General features: G+C 43.4%; 1 protein-coding gene and 1 long non-coding RNA gene across 4 annotated transcripts in view; one reads left to right on the forward strand and one right to left on the reverse strand.

Moving 5' to 3' along the window:
- The first annotated feature begins 942 nt into the window (after nucleotides 1–942).
- Nucleotides 943–3,228, forward strand: LOC115203279 (uncharacterized). Its single transcript, XR_003880138.1, has 4 exons — nucleotides 943–1,137; nucleotides 1,325–1,401; nucleotides 1,981–2,061; nucleotides 2,169–3,228. It is a non-coding gene; the product is annotated as an uncharacterized LOC115203279 (long non-coding RNA).
- Nucleotides 2,615–26,603, reverse strand: part of LOC115203278 (uncharacterized protein KIAA0355) — a 38,655-nt gene continuing 14,666 nt past the window's right edge. For 2 of the 3 annotated variants that reach the window (XM_029767831.1, XM_029767833.1), the window contains exons 2-14: nucleotides 21,096–22,495; nucleotides 13,810–14,022; nucleotides 11,757–11,897; nucleotides 11,341–11,436; nucleotides 11,027–11,188; nucleotides 10,041–10,199; nucleotides 8,438–8,535; nucleotides 8,002–8,127; nucleotides 6,705–7,780; nucleotides 5,402–5,567; nucleotides 4,948–5,085; nucleotides 4,725–4,803; nucleotides 2,615–4,521 (exon numbers count right to left, since the gene is read on the reverse strand). In XM_029767831.1, coding sequence (XP_029623691.1) covers nucleotides 4,204–4,521; nucleotides 4,725–4,803; nucleotides 4,948–5,085; nucleotides 5,402–5,567; nucleotides 6,705–7,780; nucleotides 8,002–8,127; nucleotides 8,438–8,535; nucleotides 10,041–10,199; nucleotides 11,027–11,188; nucleotides 11,341–11,436; nucleotides 11,757–11,897; nucleotides 13,810–14,022; nucleotides 21,096–21,590 — 3,267 coding nt within the window. In that variant the 5' untranslated portion in view covers nucleotides 21,591–22,495 and the 3' untranslated portion in view covers nucleotides 2,615–4,203. The remainder of the gene's footprint in view (nucleotides 4,522–4,724; nucleotides 4,804–4,947; nucleotides 5,086–5,401; nucleotides 5,568–6,704; nucleotides 7,781–8,001; nucleotides 8,128–8,437; nucleotides 8,536–10,040; nucleotides 10,200–11,026; nucleotides 11,189–11,340; nucleotides 11,437–11,756; nucleotides 11,898–13,809; nucleotides 14,023–21,095; nucleotides 22,496–26,603) is intronic. The other variant, XM_029767834.1, reaches the window with a different exon arrangement.

Raw genomic sequence — 26,603 nt, forward strand, 5'->3', positions numbered from 1 at the left:
TCCAAGCACACCAAGACAGTCGTGAAGAGGGCATGACAAAACCTACTCCCCGTCAGGAGACTAAAAATATTTGGCATGGGTCCTCAGATCCTCAAAAGATTCTACTGCTGCACCATCAAGAGCATCCTGACTGGTTGCATCACTGCCTGGTGTGGCAACTTCCTGCCATCCAGGACCTCTGTACTAGGTGGTGTCAGAGGAAGGCCCTAAAAATTGTCCAAGACTCCAGCCACCCTAGTCATAGACTGTACTCTCTGCTACCGCACTGCAAGCGGTACCAGAGAGCCAAGTCTTGGTCCAAGAGGCTTCTAAACAGCTTCAACCCCCAAGCCATAAGACTCCTGAACATCTAATCAAATGGATACCCACACTATTTGCATTGCCCCCCCACCCCCTTTAAGCCACTGCTACTCTGTTATCATCTATGCATAGTCACTTTAATAACTCTACCTACATGTACATATTACCTCAACTAAACGGTGCCCCCGCGCATTGACTCTGTACCAGTACCCTCTGTATATAGTCTCGCTATTGTTATTTTACTGCTCTTACTTATTCTTGTCCGTTATCTTTTAACTGCATTGTTGTAGGGGCTCGTAAGTAAGCATTTCACTGTACAACACCTCTTGTATTCAGCGCTTGTGACTAATACAATTTGATTTGATCAATTAGCCTATCCACAGGCTAGCAGGATCCTATATCAGGGTAAGGACAAGGGACTACGGATTGAAATTGAACGGGCATATTTTCGACTAAGAAATGAACGAAAATCCGTTTCCAATAGTTACCACAGCCAAAGTCATGATGGCTATATCGTAAAAATCATGAAAACAAAAATTGACTTTTGGGTCATAATTTAAGGTTTGGGTTAGGCTTAAAGTTAGCAGTGTGGTCAAGAAGATAAATTGTAGAAATGGGCGGGGTTTATGACTTTGTGGCTGTGGTAAGGTGACGACCGAAAATCCCAGGCAGTACGAGCAAAGATGGTGGATGTCCTATAGCTAGCTAGTATTAGCCCCGTCGTAGTCACAGCCACTGGCTAACGTTTGTCATTCAATGTAACTCAAAATGTCTGTTGCATTTGTACCGAAAAGACATAGAGGAAAAGCTCAGATCAACCAAGAAACCATCCAAAGAGTAAGTAACGTTAGCTATCAGTTTGGTTATGTTAATCTGTGTAGCATTTAGCTAGAATGTTTACAACTGTGTCTAGCTCATTAGCTAGCTGTACAGCTGGTTTGTTATTTGGCACACATTCTATCATACAAGGTGGTAGCTTCGGTAAACAAGTTGCGTTAAGTTTTTCATATTTTCCAACTTTCAGTTGCTGGACGAAAATGACCAGCTGGTAAGGTGCATCACAGAGTACATGCAAAAAGGACGAGCAATGGAATGTGTACAGTAAGTTCAATTTCATATCTATGTGTTATTTCCCCTAGAGTTGGTGATGTCAACCCTTCTCCTGGAGCTATTGTTTGCAAGTTTTTAACCAGCTCTATACGAACACACCTGATTCAGAGTGGTGCAGCATTCTAAGGCACTGCATCTCAGTGCAAGATGTCACTACAGTCACTGGTTCGAATCCAGGCTGTATCACATCCGGCCATGATTGGAGTCCCATAGGACGGTGTACAATTGGCTCGGCATTGTCTGGGGTAGGCCGTCATTGTAAATAAGAATTTGTTCTTAACTGACTTACTGTTATCTATGCATAGTTACTTTAACCCGACCAACATGCACATTGACTCTGTACCAGTACATATAGCCTCGCTATTTATTTTTACTAACTGCATTGTTGGTTAAGGGCTTGTAAAGTAAACATCTCACTGTAAGGTGTACACCTGCATGTGACAAATACAATTTGAAGTTCCTGATGAGTAAATAATTATGGTAGGGCTGGAACTAAATCCTGCTGAGGAATAGGGTTGGCTTCCCTGCCGTGTTTTAACTACCATACTGTAAACAACTTTTCTCCACCAGATATCAACAGATCTTGCACCGCAACATTGTTTACCTGGGAACCATAGCAGACGCCAGCCAAACTTGGCTCCAACCACAAACGTATGTTTTGTCCCTCAATGAAATTGCAACCAGCTGCATTCATTGCTTGACCGTTGTTTCAATTGTTTGTTGATGGGTTGCAAATTGACTCAGATTCCAATTTTCAGATCCCCACCAATGGAAAGGCACCAACATTGACAGCCCAGAATGGACATAAAGCCATCATACGAAATGGACAATTTCCTCTGAATTGATTCGCAGCTTTCATTTTGAAAATAAAGTTGGCTTTTTCCTGACCTACTGCTGTAAAGTAACATGAGGTGCATTTAATAGAGTTTGGGCATACTGAGCTTTCGCAGAATATCATTACTCCCAACAGGTCAGTTCGTGAGCAAGTCACCACCAGCATTGAGTCCTTGAATTGTTCAATTTGAAATACACTACTAGGTGTAGCCTTGGACAATGGGCCACTGAACTTCAACCCAAGTTAAAACCAGACGAAGCTAGAAAACTAGATGTACAACAGCCTACTAGGCAGCCTGTCACCCCTCAAATAAAAGGATCATACAGTAATTTGTGATAGCATGAAGTCATAGAAAATACCAACATATTCAATTGCTAGTCATTTTTATTCATTTTTGTTGCATTGCTGGTACACTTGGGAAGATTCAGTTGCCAGCTCAAGAGAACAATAAGCAACATAAGCCAAGCAGTCCCCCTTCATATCTTCTGTCAGGGTAACATTTTTTTTGTAGATGCCACTAGTAAACCATTTTGACACAGCTAAAATGCTAACGGTTACAGTCCAAGGTCTTTAAAGATGAAAAAAAAAAAGTTTTGGAAATAAGACAATGCAACAAACCCTATATTTTGATTGTGCAAAGCACAGAACTATAAAAAGATATTTATACAGCAAACAAATCTCTGTAAACATGGTATGTTAGTTTTCAGAAAACATGGTGTCATTTCATAAATACAGGCAACATTGGCATCCGCAAACATCAAAAAGTTAACATTCTGGGCCTTTAAATACAGCCCGTAGCCATAGAAACTGAATAAACATGGGCAAAAAAAATTTACCCTACACAATGTTTTAGTGTTTATAATGGCATATTTGGTAACCTTTATAGATATGGTGTAGTTAAACTCTGAACTAAAGAAATGAATGTGCCTTCACATCTTGGGGGGGGAATTGTGTTCTAACATATACAGTAATTGTAGAACATGTAAGAAAATACAAAAATAAGATTAATACTGTCAATATTTGTACAAGAAAATATTGTATTTTAAAGGAAGAAACATTAGGTTTGAGTTAGTGTCATTCTGATGAACTGCCAATCAGGGAAAGAAAAGGAAATTAATGCGCTTTTTGATCATAAAGACTTTCCCTAGGGCTCGTAACTTTATTAATGATCAATATAATAAACGGACATCTCTTCAGCACCATTTATCTTCTGAACAACGCTTTGGTTGGAAAATAATATTATGCAAGTGCTATTAATACCAACATGGCACATAGTTACTGCTATATATTTTTTTACTCTGTCAGTCGTTGAAAAAGTAGTTTTTTTTTCAATTACACCTCTGCAATGATTATAATATTTATGCTGAGCCTGCTCAAAGCCTCTTAATAAAAAGAAGTAAATTATTTATATTTCAACTTCAGTAATTTACAAGCTATGGAACAGTAGATGTTAGCTGTAGTCTGAGTCATCTTACATGAGATTTGGCAGTTACAGCTATGTAGACATTATGGGGAAAACTGGAGTGTCTTGTTTAGAGCCCACCCCCTAAAATCTTATTCCTTACATTTTCAGCTGGAGAAGAAAAGTGGATGATGGCCGTGCATGTTTCAAGCTCGTCTGAGGAAACACAGTATAAACTTTATCAGGCAGACTGTCTGCTGCCAGTAGGACATGCATTGCTTACAGCTTTTACATGGCAGTTTAGAATGTCTTTTTATTTATTTTTTATTTAATTTTTTTTAAATAGGGGGCGTTTGAAATGGAAAAATACATACAAAATGTTAAGCCAGTATGAACAATGCAATTTTGCCTGAAAACACATACTTAGAGACGGATGTTTTCAAATTGAATGGTTATTCCAAAAGGGCAACATTACTAATGGTTGCAGCGGAACTTGCTTCAGAAATAAAGCAACAGGTATTCTACCATGCCAATGGACTCATTTGTTTGGTCTGTATCAGTACTGGTGAAGGTAGGAGGGCCTGTGCTCATGTTTGATGGGGAAGGATTTAAAGCCCTTGCTGATGGGTTTGTGCTGTTGTGGCTGATGCTGCTGGGTGTAGGGAGAGAAGCCAGAGGAGATCCCGGTGGAGGGAGGGCAGTCACTGGCAGTGGACCACACCGGAGACTGCAACATCTGCATGGAATCACTCCATTGGCTGGAAGGGATGTTCATCTGGTACAGGGAAGAGCTTGGATTGGGTATGGTATTGTGTTGAGTGTGAGCGGAGTGCTGCCATGGGGCCTTCGGCGGCCAAGTTTTTGTTTTGCTTTCCTGTGGAGTAGAATGGATGGAAATGGGAGTTGATCAATACAAGATCTTTAGCAAAAACAAAAAAACTAAAAGGGGGTAAATGTTAACATTTAAAGGGATTCAATATAATCATATATACAGATGCAGTGAATGATAGAAGCTTCAATTTTCTGGCCCAATTACTGTACTGCACACAGACTCCTAAGTACACACTCTTTCCTTACCTGGTTATTATCATCTCCCAAGTGATGGAGGGGAGGAGAGGGCAGGGTACACACCTCCTGCTCGCCACAGCTGTGTTTTCTACAGGCAGAAGAGGAGACATGAAGCTCTACAGCACAATATCGATAGTTCACTTCATGAATAACAAAACAACAGGTTGTAGGGAAACCAAAAGAACAGTAATAGACTATGGTGTACGTTTAACACATGGTGATTCAGTTGTACCTTCTTTGTTTGACGGCTGCAACAAGATCAGGTCCAGAGAACATGGAGAACAGGCTGTCCCCATTGGCTGAGGACGTCTCATCACTGGAGCTGGCAGAGTCTCCCTGATTGGCTGACCAGCCGCTGTGGACCGCCTCCCTGTTTCACACAAGTGGCATTCTCAGTCAGAACTACTTGAAACACTATGAACATCTTGTTCTTACCATTCTAAGAATCGAACGTCACTAAGAGGCATGTAAGATTGATTGGCATACTATCTAGAGAGATGTTATATACAAAGAAGTGTGAATAAATTGTACTAGTAGGCATGTGTCATGTGAGATGGAGTGGTGTATAGAGCCTTGAATGAACATACCCTGTACTACTTTGGGCGGACTATATAGAGCCCTATGCCATATACAGAGATGTGTGTACCAATGAGATGTTAAGTGTTGATTGTGATTGGGGAACGTACCCCTCGCTGTAGTACTCTGGGTGGGACCAGGTCCTGTGCTGCTCATCAGGGACAGGCCAGTTGCTGCGGGTGTTGCTGGGTCGACGGATGTGCTGCAACTGCCGTTTCTGCTGCATGGCCTGGCTGACTCCGGCAACGTAACGCGCAAACTCAGGGTCAGAGCCAACTGCATATGAAAGGGAGAAAACACACAGTTCAGTTTGACATCCTCAGCTTTTCTGTGTGTGTGTGTGTGTGTGTGTGTACCCCACAGCTCAATCCATTCAGCCAGATTGTCTACCATAGCAGAAAAAGCACAATAGCCGTAAGTCAGCTGAACACAATGGCCTCTGCTCTGAAATAAAAAGAGTTTGCTGCACTGTAAAAACAGCAACTGACATTGTAAATTTAGCATAACATTTAAAATTACAAATCAGAACTTCTGGGAGGGGACGGGACAGCTGCTCACTGTCAGACAACCTACATTTACAGTGCATTTGGAGAGATACTAGTAAGGTCCTGTAGTTCAGAGTTTTTGAAAATGTATCTGAATGGGAGATGTGGCTATGAAGGTTTTTCACTTCCTCCTCAGGTTGCACCTGATAATGGCTGCTATTCATTCAGGAAATCGTATGGAAATCACAGACAAACTAGATCATAAATCTTTCTGTCAGCGAAATATCACCACCCCAAATAGCTTTAATGGTTACAATGAGATTATGTAAGCACATCTCCAAACCACAAAACCCCAAGAAAAATCAAAAGCAACCTATCCTCTCCAGGCATAATGACTACAGTGCTAAACAGTAGTGTCTCCCTTTTCCTTCTCAGTGTTTGTAATGAAACAGCCCAGTCAACACAGCTCCAAGCCCCACTGCTGACACAGTTCTCTCCTACTATGGAATCCCTGGAGGCTGTGAGCTGCCTGCCTCTCACCACCACAACCCAGACAGCCTACTGATAATGGGGAGGGAGGGGGAATAACACTGTCCTAAAGGAGGCCGCTTTTCTTTATCGGAGGTTAAGACACTGGATCTCACCCTGGCTACACTTTGACCAACGATGTGCAGGAAGGAGCCAGCTTTCATTGCTATGATATGGAGCCTTTGTAGTCGACTGCATCCTTCAACATGACAATATGCAGGTCACACACTGCTCTAGTGTTATTATCAACCACCTAGGTTATGTTCAGTGAGGAACACCGTAGTACCTCCCCGTTCCACTCTGTTCTAAAATGTTCACTCCCTACTGAACACCACCCACATTAGTCAGAGGAACCCAGAGGGTTATCTGGGTTTGTGGATAAGAGAGAAAAATTACTCACCTGCAGGGTCAAAGGGCAAAGTGTCTCCCAGTACCCCAAACACTCCCTCGTTCTGGTCCCTGTTGGGCCAGGTGTTGTTGCGGGGACCTTGTGGCTTCTGCCCCAGCATCTCAGACATGACACTGTCCATGTAGGTGCTGACCAGCCCCAGGCTGTACAGGTCTGAGCTCAGGTCTGGGAGGCCAGGTGAGCCCCACTGGCCAATGGGCCCCAGGGGGGAGAGCCCTGCTGGGGGAGGGGGGCCCTGGGGAGGAGGCTGCTGCTGGCTGGAACCACTCAGCCACTTGCTTGGCATTCTCTGCTGGGGAAGAGCCTGGGGTGGAGGCTGTTGGGAGGGCAGCTGAGGTGGAGCATGCTGCTGCTGACCAATAGGCTGGAGGAGGTGTTGGTAGTACTGCAGCACCTGCTGGGAGGGCTGCTGTGGTGGTGGTGGCTGTTGCTGCTTCTGCACTGGCTGCTGATGCTGGGGCATACTCTGGGTAAGGGGCTGCAGTGAACTGTGGGAGATAGCTTGAGAGGTTGGGGTTCGGTCGGTGGTGCCGCTCGGTGGCTTCAGCTCGGCAGCATTGGCAGACGCCACAGAGTTCCTCCTTTTGACCAGTGGGGAGGCTTGCTGGGACTTGCCCATGTTGAAACCTGAGAGAAAGTCAATGACGTCCTGCATCTCCTGGTCCGTGGGGAGGTTCATGCCCTGGTCGTCACACACTGAACCGTTCTGGGGCTGGGTGGGGTCGGTGTTGCTGGACAGGTTGCCTAGCTGTAAGATGCTCTGCAGTCTCCCGTCTACTGCTTGGCCCAGGCTCTTAAACTGCTGGTCTTCAGAGCTGCTGCTAGAGGAGAGCATGCTATGGGACGGGGTGCTGGGGATGGAGTAGCTGCCCCCACCACCACCACCACCCCCACTGGACACAGAGCTGGAAGAGGCCTTCTTTGTGAATTTGGAAGTTAGCTTGGAGATAGTTTTGGGCAGGCCACTGGAGGCTTTGGAGCCATTTCCAGGAGGCAGGTCTACCTGCATCCCGTAGTCAGGGCTCTCCCGCTGTAACTGCATCTGAATGGTGGGCAAGGCCTGTTCTCTGTGGAGGGAGAAGATACATAAATATTCAATGGCATGGAAAATTACAATAGCTAGCTAGCTTTTTCAAGATTTTCTTTCAGGGCAAATGTAAACTAAAGCTTGAGAATGAGGGCTATACCTCTGTCAGCCCATGCCAATGTGAACACACAGCACGTTGATTCTTTCTAGGAATTTAAAATGCAAACATGAAAATGCCTTGGACAATACACATCCACTCACTTGCACTCCTTCCACCTATTGATGTCAAAGACGGCGGTATATAGCACGTCCACCAGGCCGAGGGTCTTCTCTGGGTCCAGACTTCGCTGCAACAGAGACATGGTGGCTGGGTCTTCTTTCAGGCACCTACACACAGGACAGTCAGGACAGAGCACGACTGGCATGTCCAACGTAATACATTTATAGAAGGTCTGTTAATACTTCACTTTACTGTCCAAATGTGACAGTTGATTGAGTTCAGTGTTTGCTTATGTGGATAAAAAGTATATAGTTTGCTAATTTAGCCAATTGTATGTCTAAGGGTTCTGAATACTTAAGATAAACAACTGTAAAGCAAGCAAATGTATTTATTTGCCAAATTATTTTTTGGACCTGTAAAGCAAGCAGATTGTTTTTCCAGAGGGCAGAAGAGACAAATATGAATAATCCTACTCACCATGTGGAGGGTACTTGTACCACAACTCTGGAGCCCTCCAGGGCAATCTGTGGAGCATAGGCTTCCTTGTTCTCGATCTGAGCAGTGTCAACAACCACCTGTCCACACATGCACACAGTCATTCAGAGAGCTGCATCAGCACAGCTTCTAATAGAATGCATTCCCTCACAGCCAGTTATGCTTGCGCAAGCAACTCTACGGGATTATATTGGCCCTTTTTATCTCGACTGACTGTAAGCAAAGCAGATAGAGTACCAATTTCTTTCCACAATAACACATCAGTCTCCTCTAAAATAGATATAATGAAATAAGATATACTACTAACTCTGCCCATAGTCAGAGCATTTGGGCAAAGGCAATATAAGCTACTTTGGGTGAACAACAAATATCCACGCTTCCAGGTATCCAGCCCAATATTTTCCAGTAGTTCTTTGAAAGAGGCTCTACCTTCTATACAAATGCAACTGGGTCATGGGAGAGAGGACCCTTCCTGTCTCACAGGAAGTCAGTCTATTGTTATTTATATAGCAGGTGTATCCTCAGGACCCCTGGGCAGTCAGAGGGCTGAGTCCAGGCCTGTGAGAGAAACATACCGCCACACCCACCAGGCCCCTGACACAAGGTCACAGGCAGAGAGAGAGAAAAAACGAGAGCGAGATACAGCAGCATAGGCCCCCCAAAAAGGAGGAGAAGAGGCCAATTCAGGTGTTGAGAACTTGAAAAGTAATGTCCCAGAAAGAACAAAGCCATTTTAACTGTCTGGCAGATCCGCTCTATGAGTAATGTTAAGAGAAGGTGGTCTTCTCTTGGGCTGCTATGGAGGCTCCAACTGTCTGTGTTCTTCAGAGCTCATAGCTCAGATAAGGAGTTCATGTAAAGCTCCCATCCACCACCAGGGTTTGTTTTACACTCAGCGCTGCTGTTGGGTGGATAAGAACACTCCCCAGGCCTGACACACTAAATATTACAGACCACACTGAGGAAATAAACAAAGTAGAGTAGTGGATGACTGCTGCTTTCTCTCTGTTGGCTGGGGGAGACTCGTTTTTTTATTTATTTAACCAGGTAGGCAAGTTGAGAACAAGTTCTCATTTACAATTGCGACCTGTTTCAAAGTGAACAGCCAGAGATCTGTTTGAAGAACCAACCAGATGACCCCATCCTTTACCCAGATGCTGCAGGAATGTTGGCTTCACTGTGTGTCTACAATGAGTTTGTTTACACCTCTTGGCCGTTCAAAGGAACCCAACATACCTTCCCATCATCTCGATTACACACCTCCCAAACAACGGGCTCTAGGTTACAATACAGACTACAACTTGCAGCCTGGCCCAGAGCTATAATGTAGAGGCTTCACTAAGCAGAGGCTGTAGAGTTATAGTGAATCTGCTCAAGGCAGGGACCTCTAACGAATGAAATACTCCTTTACCTTTTCATAAAATAAGTGAAGTTGGTTGAACCACATGGCCCTACTGCTAAAGCAAAACAATCCATCAGCTAATTTTAGTTGAGACAACAGTTTATGTTGACATCTAATGAGACAAGTATTTTAAGCTGGGTGACTTTGCTGCCCTTGTTGACATCTTAAGTGCCTTGTACTCACCAGTCCCGCCTGAGCGAACAGTAACTGGACGGCGGTCTTGCAGGCCATTCTCCAGCTGGAAGGGCAGACCTGGTTGAGGACCTCAGTGACGGGGGAGTCGTCCCGGGGGGTCACGCCGTTCTGCCCCACTGCCTCTTTAATGAGCTGCAACATGGTGTGCTGAGGATACAAAACATGGTGGCTGGTGTGAAAACACAAGACTACTGCTGCAAGGCACTAATGTGGACCTGACAATGACCCACTTTGGATTGAAACTTTGTTCATTTTTTTGCCGAATAAAAAGGTATGGTGGAGCAATAGTGAGTGTGTGGGTCCTATTCATCTCTTCTAAAACACTAAGATAGAACAGAAAACAGTAGCAACTACAACATCCAGGGACTAAGTCCTCTCTTGTTAAAGTGTCTAGGCTCTATAGTTTAAAGGGTCCTGATGAACGTGCTGTTTATTTCTGAATCCGGTAAATGGTGAGTCAGATTACTGACAGATAGTGTGTGCAATTATCATACGAGTTAGTTTTGTCCCACAGACTGGGGGAGAATCCCACTGTAAACTAAAGAAGCAGATGCTGATTCTATCCAGACCCAAGCCATCAGATGTACCATGGAATAAGTGTTAAGACATCCACATCAAAACATTACCACATTGCCAAATACAAGACTCACAGCCCACGTAAGTCATCAGAGGTTGAAATGACCGTCTAAGCGGCTCTCATTTCCTAGAGATAGCAGAGTGATCCATTCTGGTCAGCAAGGTCAAACTATGAAAGACTTAGAAAACCACCCATCACAGTAGCCTAGCGCCAGGATGCCAGCGAGCCAAGGCCAGGGGTGTATTCACAATGTTGTAAATAGAAATGTAATGAATAGATCTGAATACGACTCCCATGCTGATGACTCCCGATTTAACATGACAGATAATCATATGTTCTATGCAATATCTGAACATTCTATAACGTCAAGTCCTCCATAACAGACCGCAGAGCATACCGTTTTCAGTTTGAGGTTGTCAGCCGCCGACTCATTGAAGGACACTCCTTTGAGGAAGTGGGCGCCAATCTGCACAGGGATGGTGGGCAGCTCACATTGAATGGGCTGGGAGATGGTCTGCATCCTGCCAGCCTGCTGGGCCTCTGCCTCACTGCAGCAACCCTACATAGTAGACAGAGAGAGAGACACAGGCGCAGACACAGGATGTACAAGTAGGTTAGAGGCAGGGTTTTGCCCTTATCACAGCCACTATAATCCAAGGCTTTACCATTCCTAATGAACTGTAATATGTCCTGTGCTTAGAGTAAACATACCTGTAAAGCCATCTCCACAGATTTGGGATTGAGGTGAAAGCCAGCCTTCAGTGCATATTCACTGTGGCCCATACTTTCTAGTGCTGCTTTATAAGCCTGGCGAAAGAAAATAAAATAATTTGTATAAAATCAACATGTAATTAAGTCAGGCTGGATCCAGTCCTTTCATATCCAAGCCATCAACACGTTGATTTGAAGCAGCCCTTGTTCTGTAGGGCACTAGTGACCCAGTCAGAAATGGCACCTTATTCCATACAGTGCGATACTTTTCAAAAAAAATAATATTGCACTTTACAGGGAAAATGACCAGGAATAAGGCTCTGGTCAAAAGCAGTGCACAAGCCTATATTGGGGAATAGGGTGTCATTTCAGACATTGACCAAGGCTGTGGTGGTCCTGCGGGGAGCGCCATCTACCTGTAAGGCATTGTCGATCTTCATGTTGAGCTCCTTCAGATGGTGATCAGGGATGTTGGGGTTGTTGGAGCAGAAGAGCTGCTGGACCTGGATGCCTGCCAGGCAGCCGTCACGTCCCCTCTCCCTCAGACGTCCCGTGGCCTGGAACACAGCACACAGTCTCAGGTCACATAGCAGTTTACACACAGCATCACATCACTAGTACAACCCTTACACACCCTGCATGTGCTCTGTACTGCTAATCTGCATTACAGCAAGGTGCACAATATGCATGAGAAAATGTGTCAGTGGGGGGGGGGGGGGGCACAAGTGTGAAACTGAATGGGAAAAATCCAAATACCTTACCTTTTGTATTTTATATACCTTCACCCATTTCTAATATAGGCCTACGGTATTGCACTGAATTGTCATCTCAAAAACATCTAGTCTGTGCTTCCGAACCAAAAAGTTGCACATATTGATTGCTGACCAGACAAAAACAGAGTAGGCCTATTGTTTGTATTATCCAGATAAAACACAGTTTAGAAGTCTACTACGGAGGCATCTTTGCCAGAACAATAACAGGCTACCTGGAGATTTTCATTGATCATTTCTACATTTCAGATAGGCCTAGTTTGGGTGGCTACATGTGTAAAGATGGCTCAAACATCACACTGCATTCAATATTATGAGATGAAGATGTAACATTCTGGCAAATTAATTAAGGGATTTGTGGGGAAGAAAAGGGTTCTGGACTCCACAGAAGTGACATGACATCCATACCTAGTTGATATTGGTAGCTAACATTAAATGACTTTCAGCTATAAATGCAAAATGTGAATAAAACAGTTGCGTTTGAAAATGCATCACCGTTTACGGCTGTAATGACAGGCTACATTGGCGCAGCAATTGTGCATGTTGTGCATGCGTGGGGTTACGAACTTTGAACCACTGCTTTTTGGGGGTTGCAGGTCAAAACATTTGAGAACCAATGAGCCAACGAACAGATTGACAATTTTCTGTAGAGCTATTGGATTGGGTGCAGTGCAAATGTCAAACCGTATGGAGAGCGGATTGCCATAAATATCCAGCAGCAAAAATTGTTTGGTGATCAAGAATATTAAACTGTTTACTTTGCAAGCATTAATTACTAGTATAGGCATACTGGTCTTTTGGTTTGTCAAAATAGCTTGAAATGTATCATTTATTTATGAAGTTTGCATTTGGAATTTGTTGTGAAAATGAATTATTACATAATCAAAGTGTGTTGTAGACAAAATAATGAAAAGGGCTGTCTGGTAGCCTCTAACAAACATTTAGAGGCTACCAGACAGTCATTGCATGTATAGATTCAATTTTTTTACTTGACTTGACTCACACTTAGAATGCACGACTTGGACTTGACTCTCGACCCATTCTACTTGTGACTACTCGAGACTTGGACCTTGACTTGCTGGTGACTGGGTCACACATCTGGTAGATTGTACATTTCAGAACAGTGTTGGGCCTAGATTTCTGAATAACTGCTTCTATAGGGGGGAAACCGACCGCCTCCCTCTATGAAAACTGTCCAACAGTGCATTGAGGCCCGGCCATGCCCAGTCCGGACATATCGCAGCAGCACATTCCAGCAGGATATCCAGCCCCGCTCCCTGCAGTGCTAACACCCCACATGCCAGGGCTTAACAGATCAATCAGGCCACTCACGATTCTCCATTCTGGCTCCACTGCACAGAACAAAGCTCCAAATGTGCCAGGGGGACTGTTATTAGCTGCGGGATTAACCAGCTAGCTCCTCTCACAAAATGGCCTCCATTTCAATTAGCTAGGATTTGTAGGCCTAGCTTAAAGTGGAGGAGGGAAAACTAGCAATACAGGCTCATATACTGTATATACAAACTTCTCAACGAGAAATAGGAGGAAATTGTGGCTGGAATGGTAGCTGACTCCATTTCATAGGAATGTATAACAGTCAGCTTGTTACGTTTTGAACAAAGCCTATTTCCACCAGCTAGTCACACCAGGAAGCTCCTTGGAGAATCCTGGGGGCACCCTGGCCTCCATGTCTAAATACCTCGGCTGCACCCTTCCATGATCGTGAGGCCTCCTCCAGCTCCGTCAGGGGCCCAGGGCAGGAGCTCTGGGAGCGGACATTGCTGCGTCGCTCCTGGGCCTGGGCAAGGGCCTCCGCCAGGCACGACTGGGCCACAGGCTGCACCTTCTGCAGGGCCTGGGATAGGAACTGGAAGTGCACCTGCATCACCGTCAGGAAGCACCGACCCAGCACCTGGAGAGAACACAACACAACAAGATTCAAAAGGTTGTGATCAGGACAATAATATCAGGAGGAAAAAAAAAAATAAAAAAAAAAGGAGGGGAAAACGCACCCTTGACAAGATTACATAAGTGGGAGCCTTGATCATTCATCATTGTTTTCTAAGAACACCGGTTCTCAAAGCATATGGCCTTGCCATTCCTCGTTTTTCATTACTCAGAAACTAACTTAAGTGATGTTGGCTTCAGTGACGTGGATGTTTAAATTCTCCTTAAAAACAATTACAGCTTTGATAACCATCTGAGTCCTCTTAAATCAGATCTTCTAAATAGAATAAAATGCATTGCATCAATTTACTGCTTTAAAGATGCTCCTCTTGTTTGAGGAAAACCCAGCTTGAGAACATGACATTATTACACACAAAAACAACTTGTGAAGGGCTATAACCCCAAAAAGAGTTCAAGGCAGGATAAAGGCTGCATTACTGAAGAGAACTGTCTATTTAAGAGTTAGAACATTATGGAAAACATTTGACAGGCTAACATTGTACAAAAAAGGCTAGATGAAATAAAATGTAAAAGAGTCCCTATATCAAGGCCATGTTCTGCTTGTTAACATGTCCTCTCATTTGCCACACAACACCAGTCTACAGTGCAATGTTACCCCAGCAAATAACTTTCTACCATAATTGGAAAGCGCAGTTTGTGTTATAAATCAGTCTACTCTGAGAGCCAAGGCCTAGCACTGTAGTCGTAAAGCACAAGCAATGCTTACAACAAACAAAGTTTGTTTGCTCTTCTCCTTCAACTTAATAGTGGAGCAGATTTTTCCACATCATGATGGCACCGTCCCAGACCCTGTGCAATGGGTGATTTATTTAAGCAATAAGGTTCACATTTACATAAGTGAAGGAAAGAATTGTAAAGGTGTAGGAGTCCGACATGTTTGTTGTCCAGTTAGCAAAAAAAGGAGCAAAACAAAAGCAACAGGACACCACAGCCGGCTCACTGTGGTCACAGGGTTCTTTTTCAGGTACGTGCTGAAAATATATTTTGGCTGAGTTGTTAAGGACAGACATATGCCGCCCTGTTTAAAAGCAGACAGGAACAACAAGGCTGGGCTGTCCTCATTCTTTAACAACACAGACACCGACTAGGCCTATACACTTACTGACCATTTCCAAGGCTAGGGCCAAACCATTTAGAGCCCTCTTCAGCTCTGATTCTGAAATAGGACCAACAGTTAACATAAGGGAATTGGTCAAACATGCAGTATTGGTTCTGAACCATGAGTTATGAGGGTGTGAAAAGGCTGCTGCTTATGTTGGACTGCTAATCACAGTACAAACACTGGTAACACCTCACTCTCAAATGACGAATGCATACCAAACACTGGCTCAATGAATAATGATATACGAGATGGTCTTTCTTTCCTCATTTTCCTAATGCAGACTATCAAACAAATTGTAGGGTGTCCCGGAATTGAGTGGCAAATTGTTTAAAATAAAATCTCTTAGCGGTCAAATTGAGTCCATTTGATCAGTGAATGTAACAAAAGCCATATTATTACAGATTATGGTTAAACAATTTGAATGCTTTCTTAATTTCTAACAGATATTTTGAGAACAGTGTTTTTCCCGGGGGTTTCCCGCTAATTGCATTTTGGAACGGCCATGTGCGCATTGTTGAGCTTATAATATGAAGAAATAAAACGTTATCAACATTTTAAGCTAAAATGGTCTGACCAGCCTCATTGCTTTCTTACGTGCAGTAGTTGTATGGATTTTGGATCTGTCATCCCAGAACTGTCCCAGTGTCTGTTTTGAAACGTAGACATATTGATTGTCCCAGGGACACAAATGTGCCTTTAATTACTAGCCCTGGAGGGAATTATTTTATAAAGACATAAAAAAAAGTGTTTGGTTGTAATTGTAATGTTGCAATATTTTATAGGCTACCAAAGGTGGCCAACCATCCTCCAGGAGAGCCTTAACTTCTTTGGGCTAGGGGGCAGTATTTTGACGTTCGGATGAAAAACGTGCCCAAAGTAAACTGCCTGCTACTCAGGCCCAGAAGCTAGGATATGCATATAATAATTGGTATATTTGTATAGAAAACTCAAACTGTTAAAATTGTGTCTGAGTATAACAGAACTTATTTGGTAGGCGAAACCCCGAGGACAAACCATCCAGGATTTTTTTGTTGTTGAGGTGACAGTGTTTTCAATGGGTTTTCTGTGTGTATCTAGGTTTATAAGGCACTTGTTCCACTGGATGTCAACAGTCTTTAGAAATTGGTTGATGTTTATCTTTAGAGAAATGAAGAAGTACGGCAGTTCAGAACGTGGGTCCAGCCTAGTGCACTCTAATGTTTTGATGCGCGCTCCAGGTCACACGCTTCACGTTTTTATTTTTATCCGGTATTGAACACCGTTTATCCCGTCTTAAATTTTATCGATTATTTACGTAAATAAATACCTAAAGTTGTATTAGGAAAGTTGTTTCAAATGTTTGGACAGCATTTACAGGTAACTTAGATATTTTGTAGTCATGCTGGGCGAGTTGGAACCGGTGTTTTTCTGAATCAAACGCGCCAAATAAATGGACATTTGTGAGATATAACGACGGAATTAAATCGAACAAAAAGGACCATTTGTGATGTTTATGGGACATATAGGAGTGCCAACAGAAGAAGTTCTGCAAAGGTAAGGCATGAATTAAATCATTATTTCTGACTTTTGTCGCGCCTGGCGGGTTGAAATCTGATTTTCATGTGTTGGTATGCTGGGCGCTGTCCTAAGATAATCGCATGGTTTGCTTTCGCCGTAAAGCCTTTGTGAAATCTGACACGGTGGCTAGATTAACGAGAAGTTAAGCTTTAATTTGGTGTGTTGCACTTGTGAATGCATGGAAGATAAATATTTTTAATAATTCTTTTTGAATTTGGCGCTCTGCCATTTCATCGGATGTTGTCAAATCGATCCCGTTAACGGGATTTGAGCCCAAAGAAGGGGCAGTGTTGTGTTTTCAGACAGGCTTGAAAATGCAAAGAAGCCAATAGACATGAGTGTAGCCAACATTTTTGTCTGATTCTCTATGGTTAAAAAGATGGTAATGCATTTTATTTAGCAAAGTCATACAATGATGTACAAATGGTGTTAAATACCATTTATTTATTTATTGTGACTTACGCTTTTGGACAAGTAAAAATGTTATAAAATCAGGTCATGAAAATCCCTGCATTCTGAAAAGTGATGTAAAATTGCTTATAATACCATTAATACTTTTATTTTTGGACCAGCTGTACAGAACACTATAAAAGGGACAAAACAGACAATCACAAAAACTATAAAAAGGACATGATTATCTAGCAAGAAAAATGTAAAAGTTGCAACAAAAGATAATTAATCACACATGGGGATAAGATGAAATTTCAAATCGGCTCATGGAAAATATGAGGAATAAAACTACAGGGCCAAGCCAACTTTTAACCGCATACAGGGCTGAAAGACAGGCTTAAACAGTGAGAAGAATGAACCGAACAACTCATCTTCCCCATTAAACTAAGGACACCTGTAGTGTGAGGACACACCTATTGTCTTCTTGAAGTGGAAATCATCATCTATCCTAGGAGAGTGAGACTAAAAACCAGATGCCTTCGTGTTTCATGTTTTCCTCCAGTCTAAAATACCTCTTTAGCGCGGTTAGTGAGTGGCCTCACCATCCTAGCCTGTCTTCTGTAGGATGGCCATTTCCAAAGGTAGCATCTATTAGACCCTTTTCCAGTACACAACACACTGACGTCACGTACAGATGCATGCAACTCTTGGCGGCAGTAAGAAAACCATCGCGATCTGCATCCATTCAATAGCCTAGATTTGTTTTTATTACTTCTAAACAAAACTTTTTGGGGTTCTCATACGCTTCCCTGTGGCTCAGTTGGTAGAGCATGGTGTTTGCAACGCCAGAGTTGTGGGTTCGATTCCCACGGGGGGCCAGTACAAAAAAATAAAATAAATGCATGAAATGAAATGTATGATAATGCATGTATTCACTACTGTAAGTCGATCTGGATAAGAGCGTCTGCTAAATGACTAAAATGTAAATGTATTGATTCTTGCTTGAAGAGTCGCTAAGATTATATTTGGTTGTGATCTTTGCAAAATAACTCATTTGGGATGTAGCAGTTCGCTATAATGCTAACGCTCATTGATATAGGCTGTAGCAAAAGCTAGCCAAAGACTCATTTTATTGGTTGAAGTGATTTTTAAGGATGATGCTGTTGATTTGCGATGACACCAACATTATATTAAGCAGGACATTCATACGAGCCATAAAATCCAATCATATTCCAAAAGTAGTTTGAAATGCACGCATAAGCGACATGTAAATGGAAAAAAAGAAATGTTTTTGCCGTTCTATAAGAACTCCCCCTTGTTCTGCCACCAACTTCCGTGCATCGCCCTTGTATGGTAATGTTTGCAAACATAGAAAGGGGTCTATTAAATCAAAACAGGAAGTGCTGGTGCTAGTGTGTTGCATATCAAACATGATACTCATCTATTGTTTAGACACAGATTTAATTTCTCTCAATTAAAGAAACCGTGTGACGTTCGTTACATACAAACTCGAGGTTGTAATGTAATAATGGCAGCCGTGAGCGTGGCCATAAAAACAGAGGTAAAGGAGTAGTAACCTAAGAACACAATAGACTGACCATGTAGTAGACACTTGATATGAAAGAATCTTATCAAGTAACAATTCAACTGTTGGGAAAAATGATAGAATCCTTGAAGCCCGCTGAACTAGGTCAGATGTGTTTTTTCAGGGGCGTTTCGGGATTGCTGCTTGTGCAGTTGTCTGCCTGGCTCTGGCCCTGCCTGCACTGTGGTTGCCTCATGTTCAGAACCAGAAGATCTCAATTGCATTCTCCTCACGTCTTCTCGTCTCTGTCCTTCTCCTCCAATGGGTTTTGAGAAGGAGACGAGGAGAGAGAATGCAAGGAGTATGCAATCGAGATCTTCCCCAGGACTCCTGTCTGGCTGGCCTGACCGTCGCTCCCTCTGTGGTTTCGCTCATACACTCAGTAGACTGCCCCCTAATAAACAGTGACATTTTCATGCATATTTGGCAGCTGAGACACTGAGCAGCCAGGGTAGCCAAGCTCCGATAAAAACACATGTTTTGTTTTCCATACTGACTGGACTTTCTGGATTGGGGGGGGGTGATCCTGATTCCTTCAACATTCCAGACCCAATTCTATTTTTTACATACAACTGCCAAGATAAATGTTCATACACACGCACAAATGGAAAAGCCCTTTCCGTCACAAATTTAGTAAATCTCTCTGGGGGCATGGAAATGGCCAAATTTGAAGGTGCACCATGTACTTATGTGAAAAGCAATTTTACAAACAATATTTACCTTCTCATGGAGGAAATGGAGGTTGAATAATAAGTGATGCCATCATTTGTGAAATAGAGTGAAACTCACTGGTCTAGTCAAAATACACAGTAGGCCTATATGATGCACATGGCCATTTTGGACTTGTCTTTTGTCTGTTGATAGATTCCTTCTACTCAACCAGGTCTGAATATCTTATCCATTCCTCAATTCCTACACATTAGCAAGACTGAGGTAGAGCAAAATCACACTTTTATTTGACAAACGCACTGTTGTTATTCACAGACGCTAGCTGAAGCCAGAGTGAGTCAGTGTGGCTGCCAGACAGTCCTGCCGCAGTCTGAACTTTCACTGAGTTGGGCTTCCCCTCCTTTAATATTTATCTGTGCATATCCAAGACCACAGAGTCAAAATGACAGATTGTGGTGCAAAAGTCTTTCCTGCTCTGGGCACAACCACATCCACTGAGGCCCTGCAGTCCCTCTCATAAAACAGCCCCGGCCTGAACATTCAGCTTATTCACTCACTGTCTGCCACTGAGGCCTTGCTCCCTAAATCTGTTTAATCTCCAGGATGAGAGCATAGACATCTCAAACATTCACTACACAAGAGGCAATTTGCTTGCTGCCTAAACAGATGTATTAAAAATAAATACATAAATTGGCATTCCTCGAGTACTATTTAGGAGTGGCACTACCCTGGAAACTCATTTACATTTTAGTCATTTAGCAGACGCTCTTATCCAGAGCGACTTACAGTAGTGAATGCATACATTTCTTTCTCCGTACTGGTCCCCCGTGGGAATCGAACCCACAACCCTGGCGTTGCAAACACCATGCTCTACCAACTGAGCCACACGGGACTATTTCTGACTGGCTAGGCAGTAGGCACAGCTGTAGCGTCAGGAGCACATAAGGCTTCTCATCCACAAATGCCAGTGAAGTCTAATATCCAGTTACTATTCTCCCAATCAAACCCGAACTGCAAAAAAATTACAATACTTTTAGAGCAGCAACTCACAATTGGGACGTAAGCAACTTTGGTCTGTCTATTACAGGCCAGCTATCACCCTGCATGCTCAGTCAGACTGTCTCAGCATAAACGATGGTTCCTGCCCTCTTCTCCTATCCTCAGTTCTTTTCGCACCTCGCCCTCAGATCCTAGCAACCGCTTAGTCAAGAAATTCTGAATCAAGGAGCCATGCATTCTGAGAGACTTTAGCTGGGCATCTTAGAAGCAGCCTCGCCCTAGAAAAATGGAACATAAGAAACAAAGCAAAAAGTGCAACAAAAAAAATTGCTAAAATTCTAGTCTAGACCCTCATAACAAAAATGTGGTTTTTTTTTTTAAAAAGTTCCCTTTGGGCAAAACATGCTCTATTGACAGCAGGTGGGAGGAGCTATAGGATGACAGGCTCATTGTAATGGCATAAATGAAACCGTATCAAACATATGAAAACCACATTTGACGTTCCATACATTCCAATTCCAGCCATTACGATGAACCTTTCCTCCTATTGCTCTTCCTACCAGCCCCCACTGATTGACAGGGAAATGGAGAGGAAAAAAGACTCAACATGTTATTTTACAGGTAGGCCTAACTGTTAGGATAATGTAATAACTTTACTTTGACAGGTGTTCAGTGTGTGTCCAGGTCGGTAACTGTAACCCTGGCAACCCGTTACCTCTACATCCTGCAGGCTGAAGTCGTTCTGGTCTTTGAAGTTGGCAGCCCCAGCGCTCAGCTCCATCAGCATCTTGGCGATCTCTGGCTTTATTGCTGCAGTCAGCCGGCTGGCCGCCTCCATGACATGTTCCTGCACGTCCTTAAGTTGCATAGCTGCTTTCGAGTAGTGGGAGTTCCTGAACACGCTGCTGAACAGGTCCGTGAGAAAGGCGCTGGCCCGGCAGAACACATTCAGTGCATCCAGGTACTTGGAGATGCCCTGCTGGATGTCGGCGACCGCAGTGGTGTTGGGGGTGGAGGGAGGTGGTTGGCAGCTGCCGGGCATGCCCACCCCAGTGGAGCCACCCATGGGGGAGCAGGTGGAGCCCAGGGGGGCGCTGAGGGTCCGGCTCAGCTCAGGCATCTGGTACTGCTGGACTTTCTGCTTGGACCCGCCGAGCAAAAAGCGCCGCTTGTAGTCCATTTTACTTTCCTGTGCACTACAACAATACATAAGTGTCAGGCTGACCCTGGAAGCTCCGGATTTCAGCCAACCAGAAGCTCTCTCTTGCACTTATAGAAACAAGCCAATAGTCCTGGAATTTATGGAAAAAGACAACTTAAGGGCTCCATCTGCCAGAGGCTCATCTCAAAATGCTTTGGAACTAACAGAGCGATGCAGACACAGCAGGGTAACGACTTGCTGACTGAGTGTGATGTTTACGTGCAGCCCTGCTGCAGCTCACGGTGGACAGTCCCAGCAAAAATAACAGGCAGAAATGCACCTTTCCAAATCTGTATTTTCTGCCTCAAAGGGAGTCAATGGTTTATGAGAGGACAGAGCAAAAAACTGAAAACACTCCACGATACTCTCATTCCAAGACAAGATTCATGTGCATAACAATTCCTTCAAATGGAAGCAGAAAATGTCTTCTTTGTACAACATGTATATAGTTTGTATATTTAGATGTTTTTACTGATAGAAAATCTTTAAAAGCTTTAAGCAAAAAACAAAAGCCAAGAATCTGAAAAGAAATGTGGTACCGGTCAACAGCAAGGAGTCTGACAAAAAGAGACAAAATCTGTTCTCCGGTAGGACAATGGCGCCTTGTCACTTCACTTCCTCTCTGCAATGGCAGCCTATTGGCTATGTGTATGGAGCAGAGCGAGGGCAGACAACCAGTCAGTCAGAGATTCTCTTCACACTGTGTGGCGGTGAGCAGAAGCCAGCTGATAGGACTGCTTTCGGAAACTTTGCCGGCCTCAACGTCCTCGCCGTTTCCTTCTGCTGGCTGAGGTAGTTATTAATCACTGAGGAAACAAAATGTGCTCCCAGATCTCGCCGCTTCCCCTCCACAAAACTCAGATTAGAAGAGCGACAAAAGCACAAATGTATCTGTAAGGCCTCTATGTCATTTCCTAAGGGAGGAAAAGGAAGAAACAAAAGAAAGTTACAATGATTTCAGAGGAAGGATGAGCTTTTTCAAATGTGCTGTTTTTTCCAATAAAACTTGGTAGTTTTGAGGCAGTTCTTGGGAAGATAAATTGTGAATGCTTAGAAACTGAAGTAAGCATTTAGTCTAAGGAATTACACTAGGTTTTGTGACAATATTGTGCAACTACGTACAGTAGCCCAACTCAACATCAACAATAAAATCAAACAAGAGAAAACAGAAGAACATTGAGGGTTTAGCATAATCAGGTGTTAATTCTTGCTCCCATTAGACTAATTTCATATAAACCTTCATAAATAAATGAAGCATATCTGAAGAAGAATTAACCCCTCTACAAAAGGAAATACAGCCACAGACAAATGTCTGCAAGCGGTCATTGTTGGAAAACAGTGACGATCTGTCTTAATGGAACACACACAGTGGGAGTTAACAATATCCCCTCAAAATCTAAGCAGCAAATGTCCATAGAAACCCGTTTATCCCCTTGGTAGTTATGTCATTATGCAAATAAGCATAATCCTATTTGCATGTTTAGGAGAAACAAATGCCTGCATGTATCATTACCTAGCTTGAGAACAATGGTGATAATATGTCACAGTAATGGAGAGATGTCCATGTCAATACTTGGAAATGTACCTGTTTTCTTTCTAGATGTAGGCCCTAGCTAGCACAAGGCTAGGAAATTCAGACGCACACAAGCAACTTGTCAATCAATACTAAAACATTCGCAATTTGTATCTGGGATGTTGCTGTACTGGTGGTTGATATTAGAATCCCCTGATGAGATCACACCCTAAATGGCAAAATCACAAAGTAAATCATACTGGATAAGCCAGTCCCACTGTGTAGCCCTATGTTTTATTAATTATGTTGTGGAACGCGCCGAATCAGAGTTATCACCCAGCCCCATGCTTACAGCTACAATGTTTTGGGATGAGGGGGCAACTTGTGGAAAGAAAACAAGCCACAGCTTTTCCTCAGGATAACACCAAGACACCTGTCATTGTGTGCTGCTCAGACAGCCTGTGCATTGTACATGGCCTTTCAACTATCAACTACAAACATTCCACTACTGTTTGTATCTACAATGTTCCACTGATCTTCAAACTTCGCTGTCTTTCACAAACAGAGGGGTGTGTAGACAGAGCCTGACAGCCTACACCAACAGAACAGACCCTGCCTTGGAGACAGAGGGGACCAGACATGCAGGGAAGCCCATGGACCTACCCTGTCATGGGAGGCAGCAGTGGAGAGACAGACATCAAATGTATTTATAAAGCCCTTTTTACATTAGCAGATGTAAATACAGAAACCCAGCCTAAAACCCCAAACAGCAAGCAATGCAGATGGCAAGGGAAAAACTCTAGAAAGGCAGGAACCAGACTGAGGGGTGGCCAGTCCTCTTCTGGCTGTGCCGGGTGGATATTATATGAGTACATGGCCATTAAGGCCAGATTATTCTTCAAGCTGTTCAAACATTCATAGATGACCAGCAGGGTCAAATAATAATCACAGCGGTTATAAAAGGTGTAACAAGTCAGTACCTCAATTTCCAAGTGAGCAAACTGGTTCCAAAAACCATTAAGTCCATTACACCTAATGTCAAGTTTAACAGTTCTCTCTATAACCAAAAGGTAAAATGTCTATTTTTTTCTCAAAATGAAACATGAGATGAGCAGTCTACTTGAAAAACACGGTCCTTTGAGAGAGTGAACTAGTGAAATGAGCAGTCTCCACTGTCTCTAAATCCCATGGATTACAGTGACTGCGGTAACTGCCAGATGCCCAACACTGCCTGCTGCTTAAAATAGGGATATTAAGGATACAGGAGTAAACAGGAAACAGGAGCCTGACTAGCTAGGTCCAGCCCAAAGGTCCTAAATCCTGGAAACTGCAGAAAAGGGAAGTTACGTCAGAGGTCTTTGAATCCAATAAGGAAACTTGTGAAATACAGTAGGACTCAGGTCATAACAAAGGAGGCAGAGCCAGCCAAGTATTGTGATGAATAACCAAAGCCAATATTGCCTCTGATATTCTCATTTTGACTTATCAAACCATGAAGTGTAGGCTGTCAGGTTTGTTGTTCTGACTCCAAAGTGAGTTTGTGGGTCTTGGTGTCCTGCTGACTGGATCAGATGCCCAGCCAGGCGTCGCACCATTAAAAACTGTTCAGTTTGTGTCCATGTGAAACACAGCTGCCATGTCTGCCTAAGGCCTGGCTAAGATGAGCAGGCCAGGCATCAATATTGATGTGACCCGTCCCACTATCCTCTTTTGGCAGCAAAGCTTCTTGTTCCAACACGGATGTATTAGAGCTTACACCCAAACAAATACATGTAATAGGAGGGTCCCCAGTCTGTTCTGCTGGCTCAGCGCCCAGTTTAACGTCCTTCCTTCGGCAGTGTACACTCAGGGCTAATGTTAGCTCTGCCTCCACCACTCACTGGATCTCAGCTGCTGCTACTTGGACAAGGAGCTTAGGTTTCTGGGAGCAAGCTCTCTGTCGCCAGATACAAAATGAGCTCCGAAGTATGATTTACCTGTGCTATATCGTCGAGGAATTTGTCAGCACTAAAAGGTCAACTGAAATGTAAAAGAATGACACAGGCAGCATATACCAAATGTGTATGCATGACTCTTTTCTAAATGAACGACTAAAGGTAGCCTCATGGTGGTGGATGGGGCAGCGGTTCCTCAAGTTGACAGCTCCTTCTGCCACTGAGGCACTGACGGCAGGGTACAACCACATGGCCACCATTAGACAGCCCCTCAGTCTCCTCTCATGAGGTCTATTTCAGCCTCCTCGGCCAAACAGCTGCCCTACACTAGACAGCACCGTACCGCTTTTAGGACTCAAAGTTTCAGCTCAAAAATGTCCTCTACATCTGTTGCCAATGAAGAAAAGGAACGCTTTATGTGGATTCAAACAAGAACACTTCAAAAACAGGTAGAGACCGTTTCAATCCCATCATACCCTTTTATATAGTCTGTTCCCCATTTCATTGATAGTCTACTTCAACAAACATTTATAGTATCTAAGGTAATGGGTATCGACCTAAATATGCAACTAATACGACAAGGAAAATAGTTCTCAAAAGAAGCAATAAGCACAAATTGCTTTTCAACAAATAAAATGAGCAAGAAAACAATGAAAATAGAAGATATTACTAGTATTTTGTAGTTAAACATTCTTACACAGTCACATTGTAGATGGATGGGATATGGGGTAGCCTAGCCCCAGACTCTGAGGCAGCAGACAGGTCGAGGGTCAAGCCAATTGCTGCAAGCAACTGTGTGACAGAATCAGAGCCAGGCTCTGCCTGCCCAGAGAACACAAGGAGGGCATTGTGGCAAGCACCGGCCTCCTCCATACCACCACAGGGAAAGAAAAAAAAACTCAGCCAGCTGGTGGTCTATAATGTGAATGTTTATTATCTTCAAAATATGTAGTATACGGGAGAGTCTCATTCTGAAATTAGGTTGGCTAACTGGCTGCACACTAGTAGGCCAAGATATTCTAACATGTGATATAAGAAGCTTATGTCGGTAAAAATAGCAGGCTGGCTGCTGAAACAAAGGAGGGGATATGCTTGGAGACCAAAAAGGTCTGAGGCTCCTAACTATGTAAGCTTACATTCCATCGCCAACAGCGCACTTGTTTATATAGCTCGAAGGACAAAATGTTGGCCCTGGTGTTTAATCATTTCCTAGACAAGCCATAAGGAGATGCTCATTTTCAAATTGTTAACTAAAAATGTCCTACTGTAACTTCCCTTATAGGTTTCACAATGTTGACAAACTGGTATAGGTGCTGAGTAACTATTTCAAGGCAAAACGCAAACCTAAAATCGTACAAGCGGTCAGCGGCAACTTCAACAACCACTTACAGGATGTATGGAGAAACCGAAATGACTTTATAAAAGGATTCCAACAGTTCACTACGTCTGAGTTATAAAAATAAACAAAAAAGAATAGAGGAATGCTCAGATAATCTCTTATCAATGGTAGTCATGAGTAAAGCACATGAACTGTGTTGGGCATAGATAGAAGCACAACGCCCAGCCCTGCCCTGG

This window comes from Salmo trutta, chromosome 12 (genome assembly GCF_901001165.1).
Source record: "Salmo trutta chromosome 12, fSalTru1.1, whole genome shotgun sequence".
Classification (NCBI taxonomy): Eukaryota; Metazoa; Chordata; class Actinopteri; order Salmoniformes; family Salmonidae; genus Salmo; species Salmo trutta.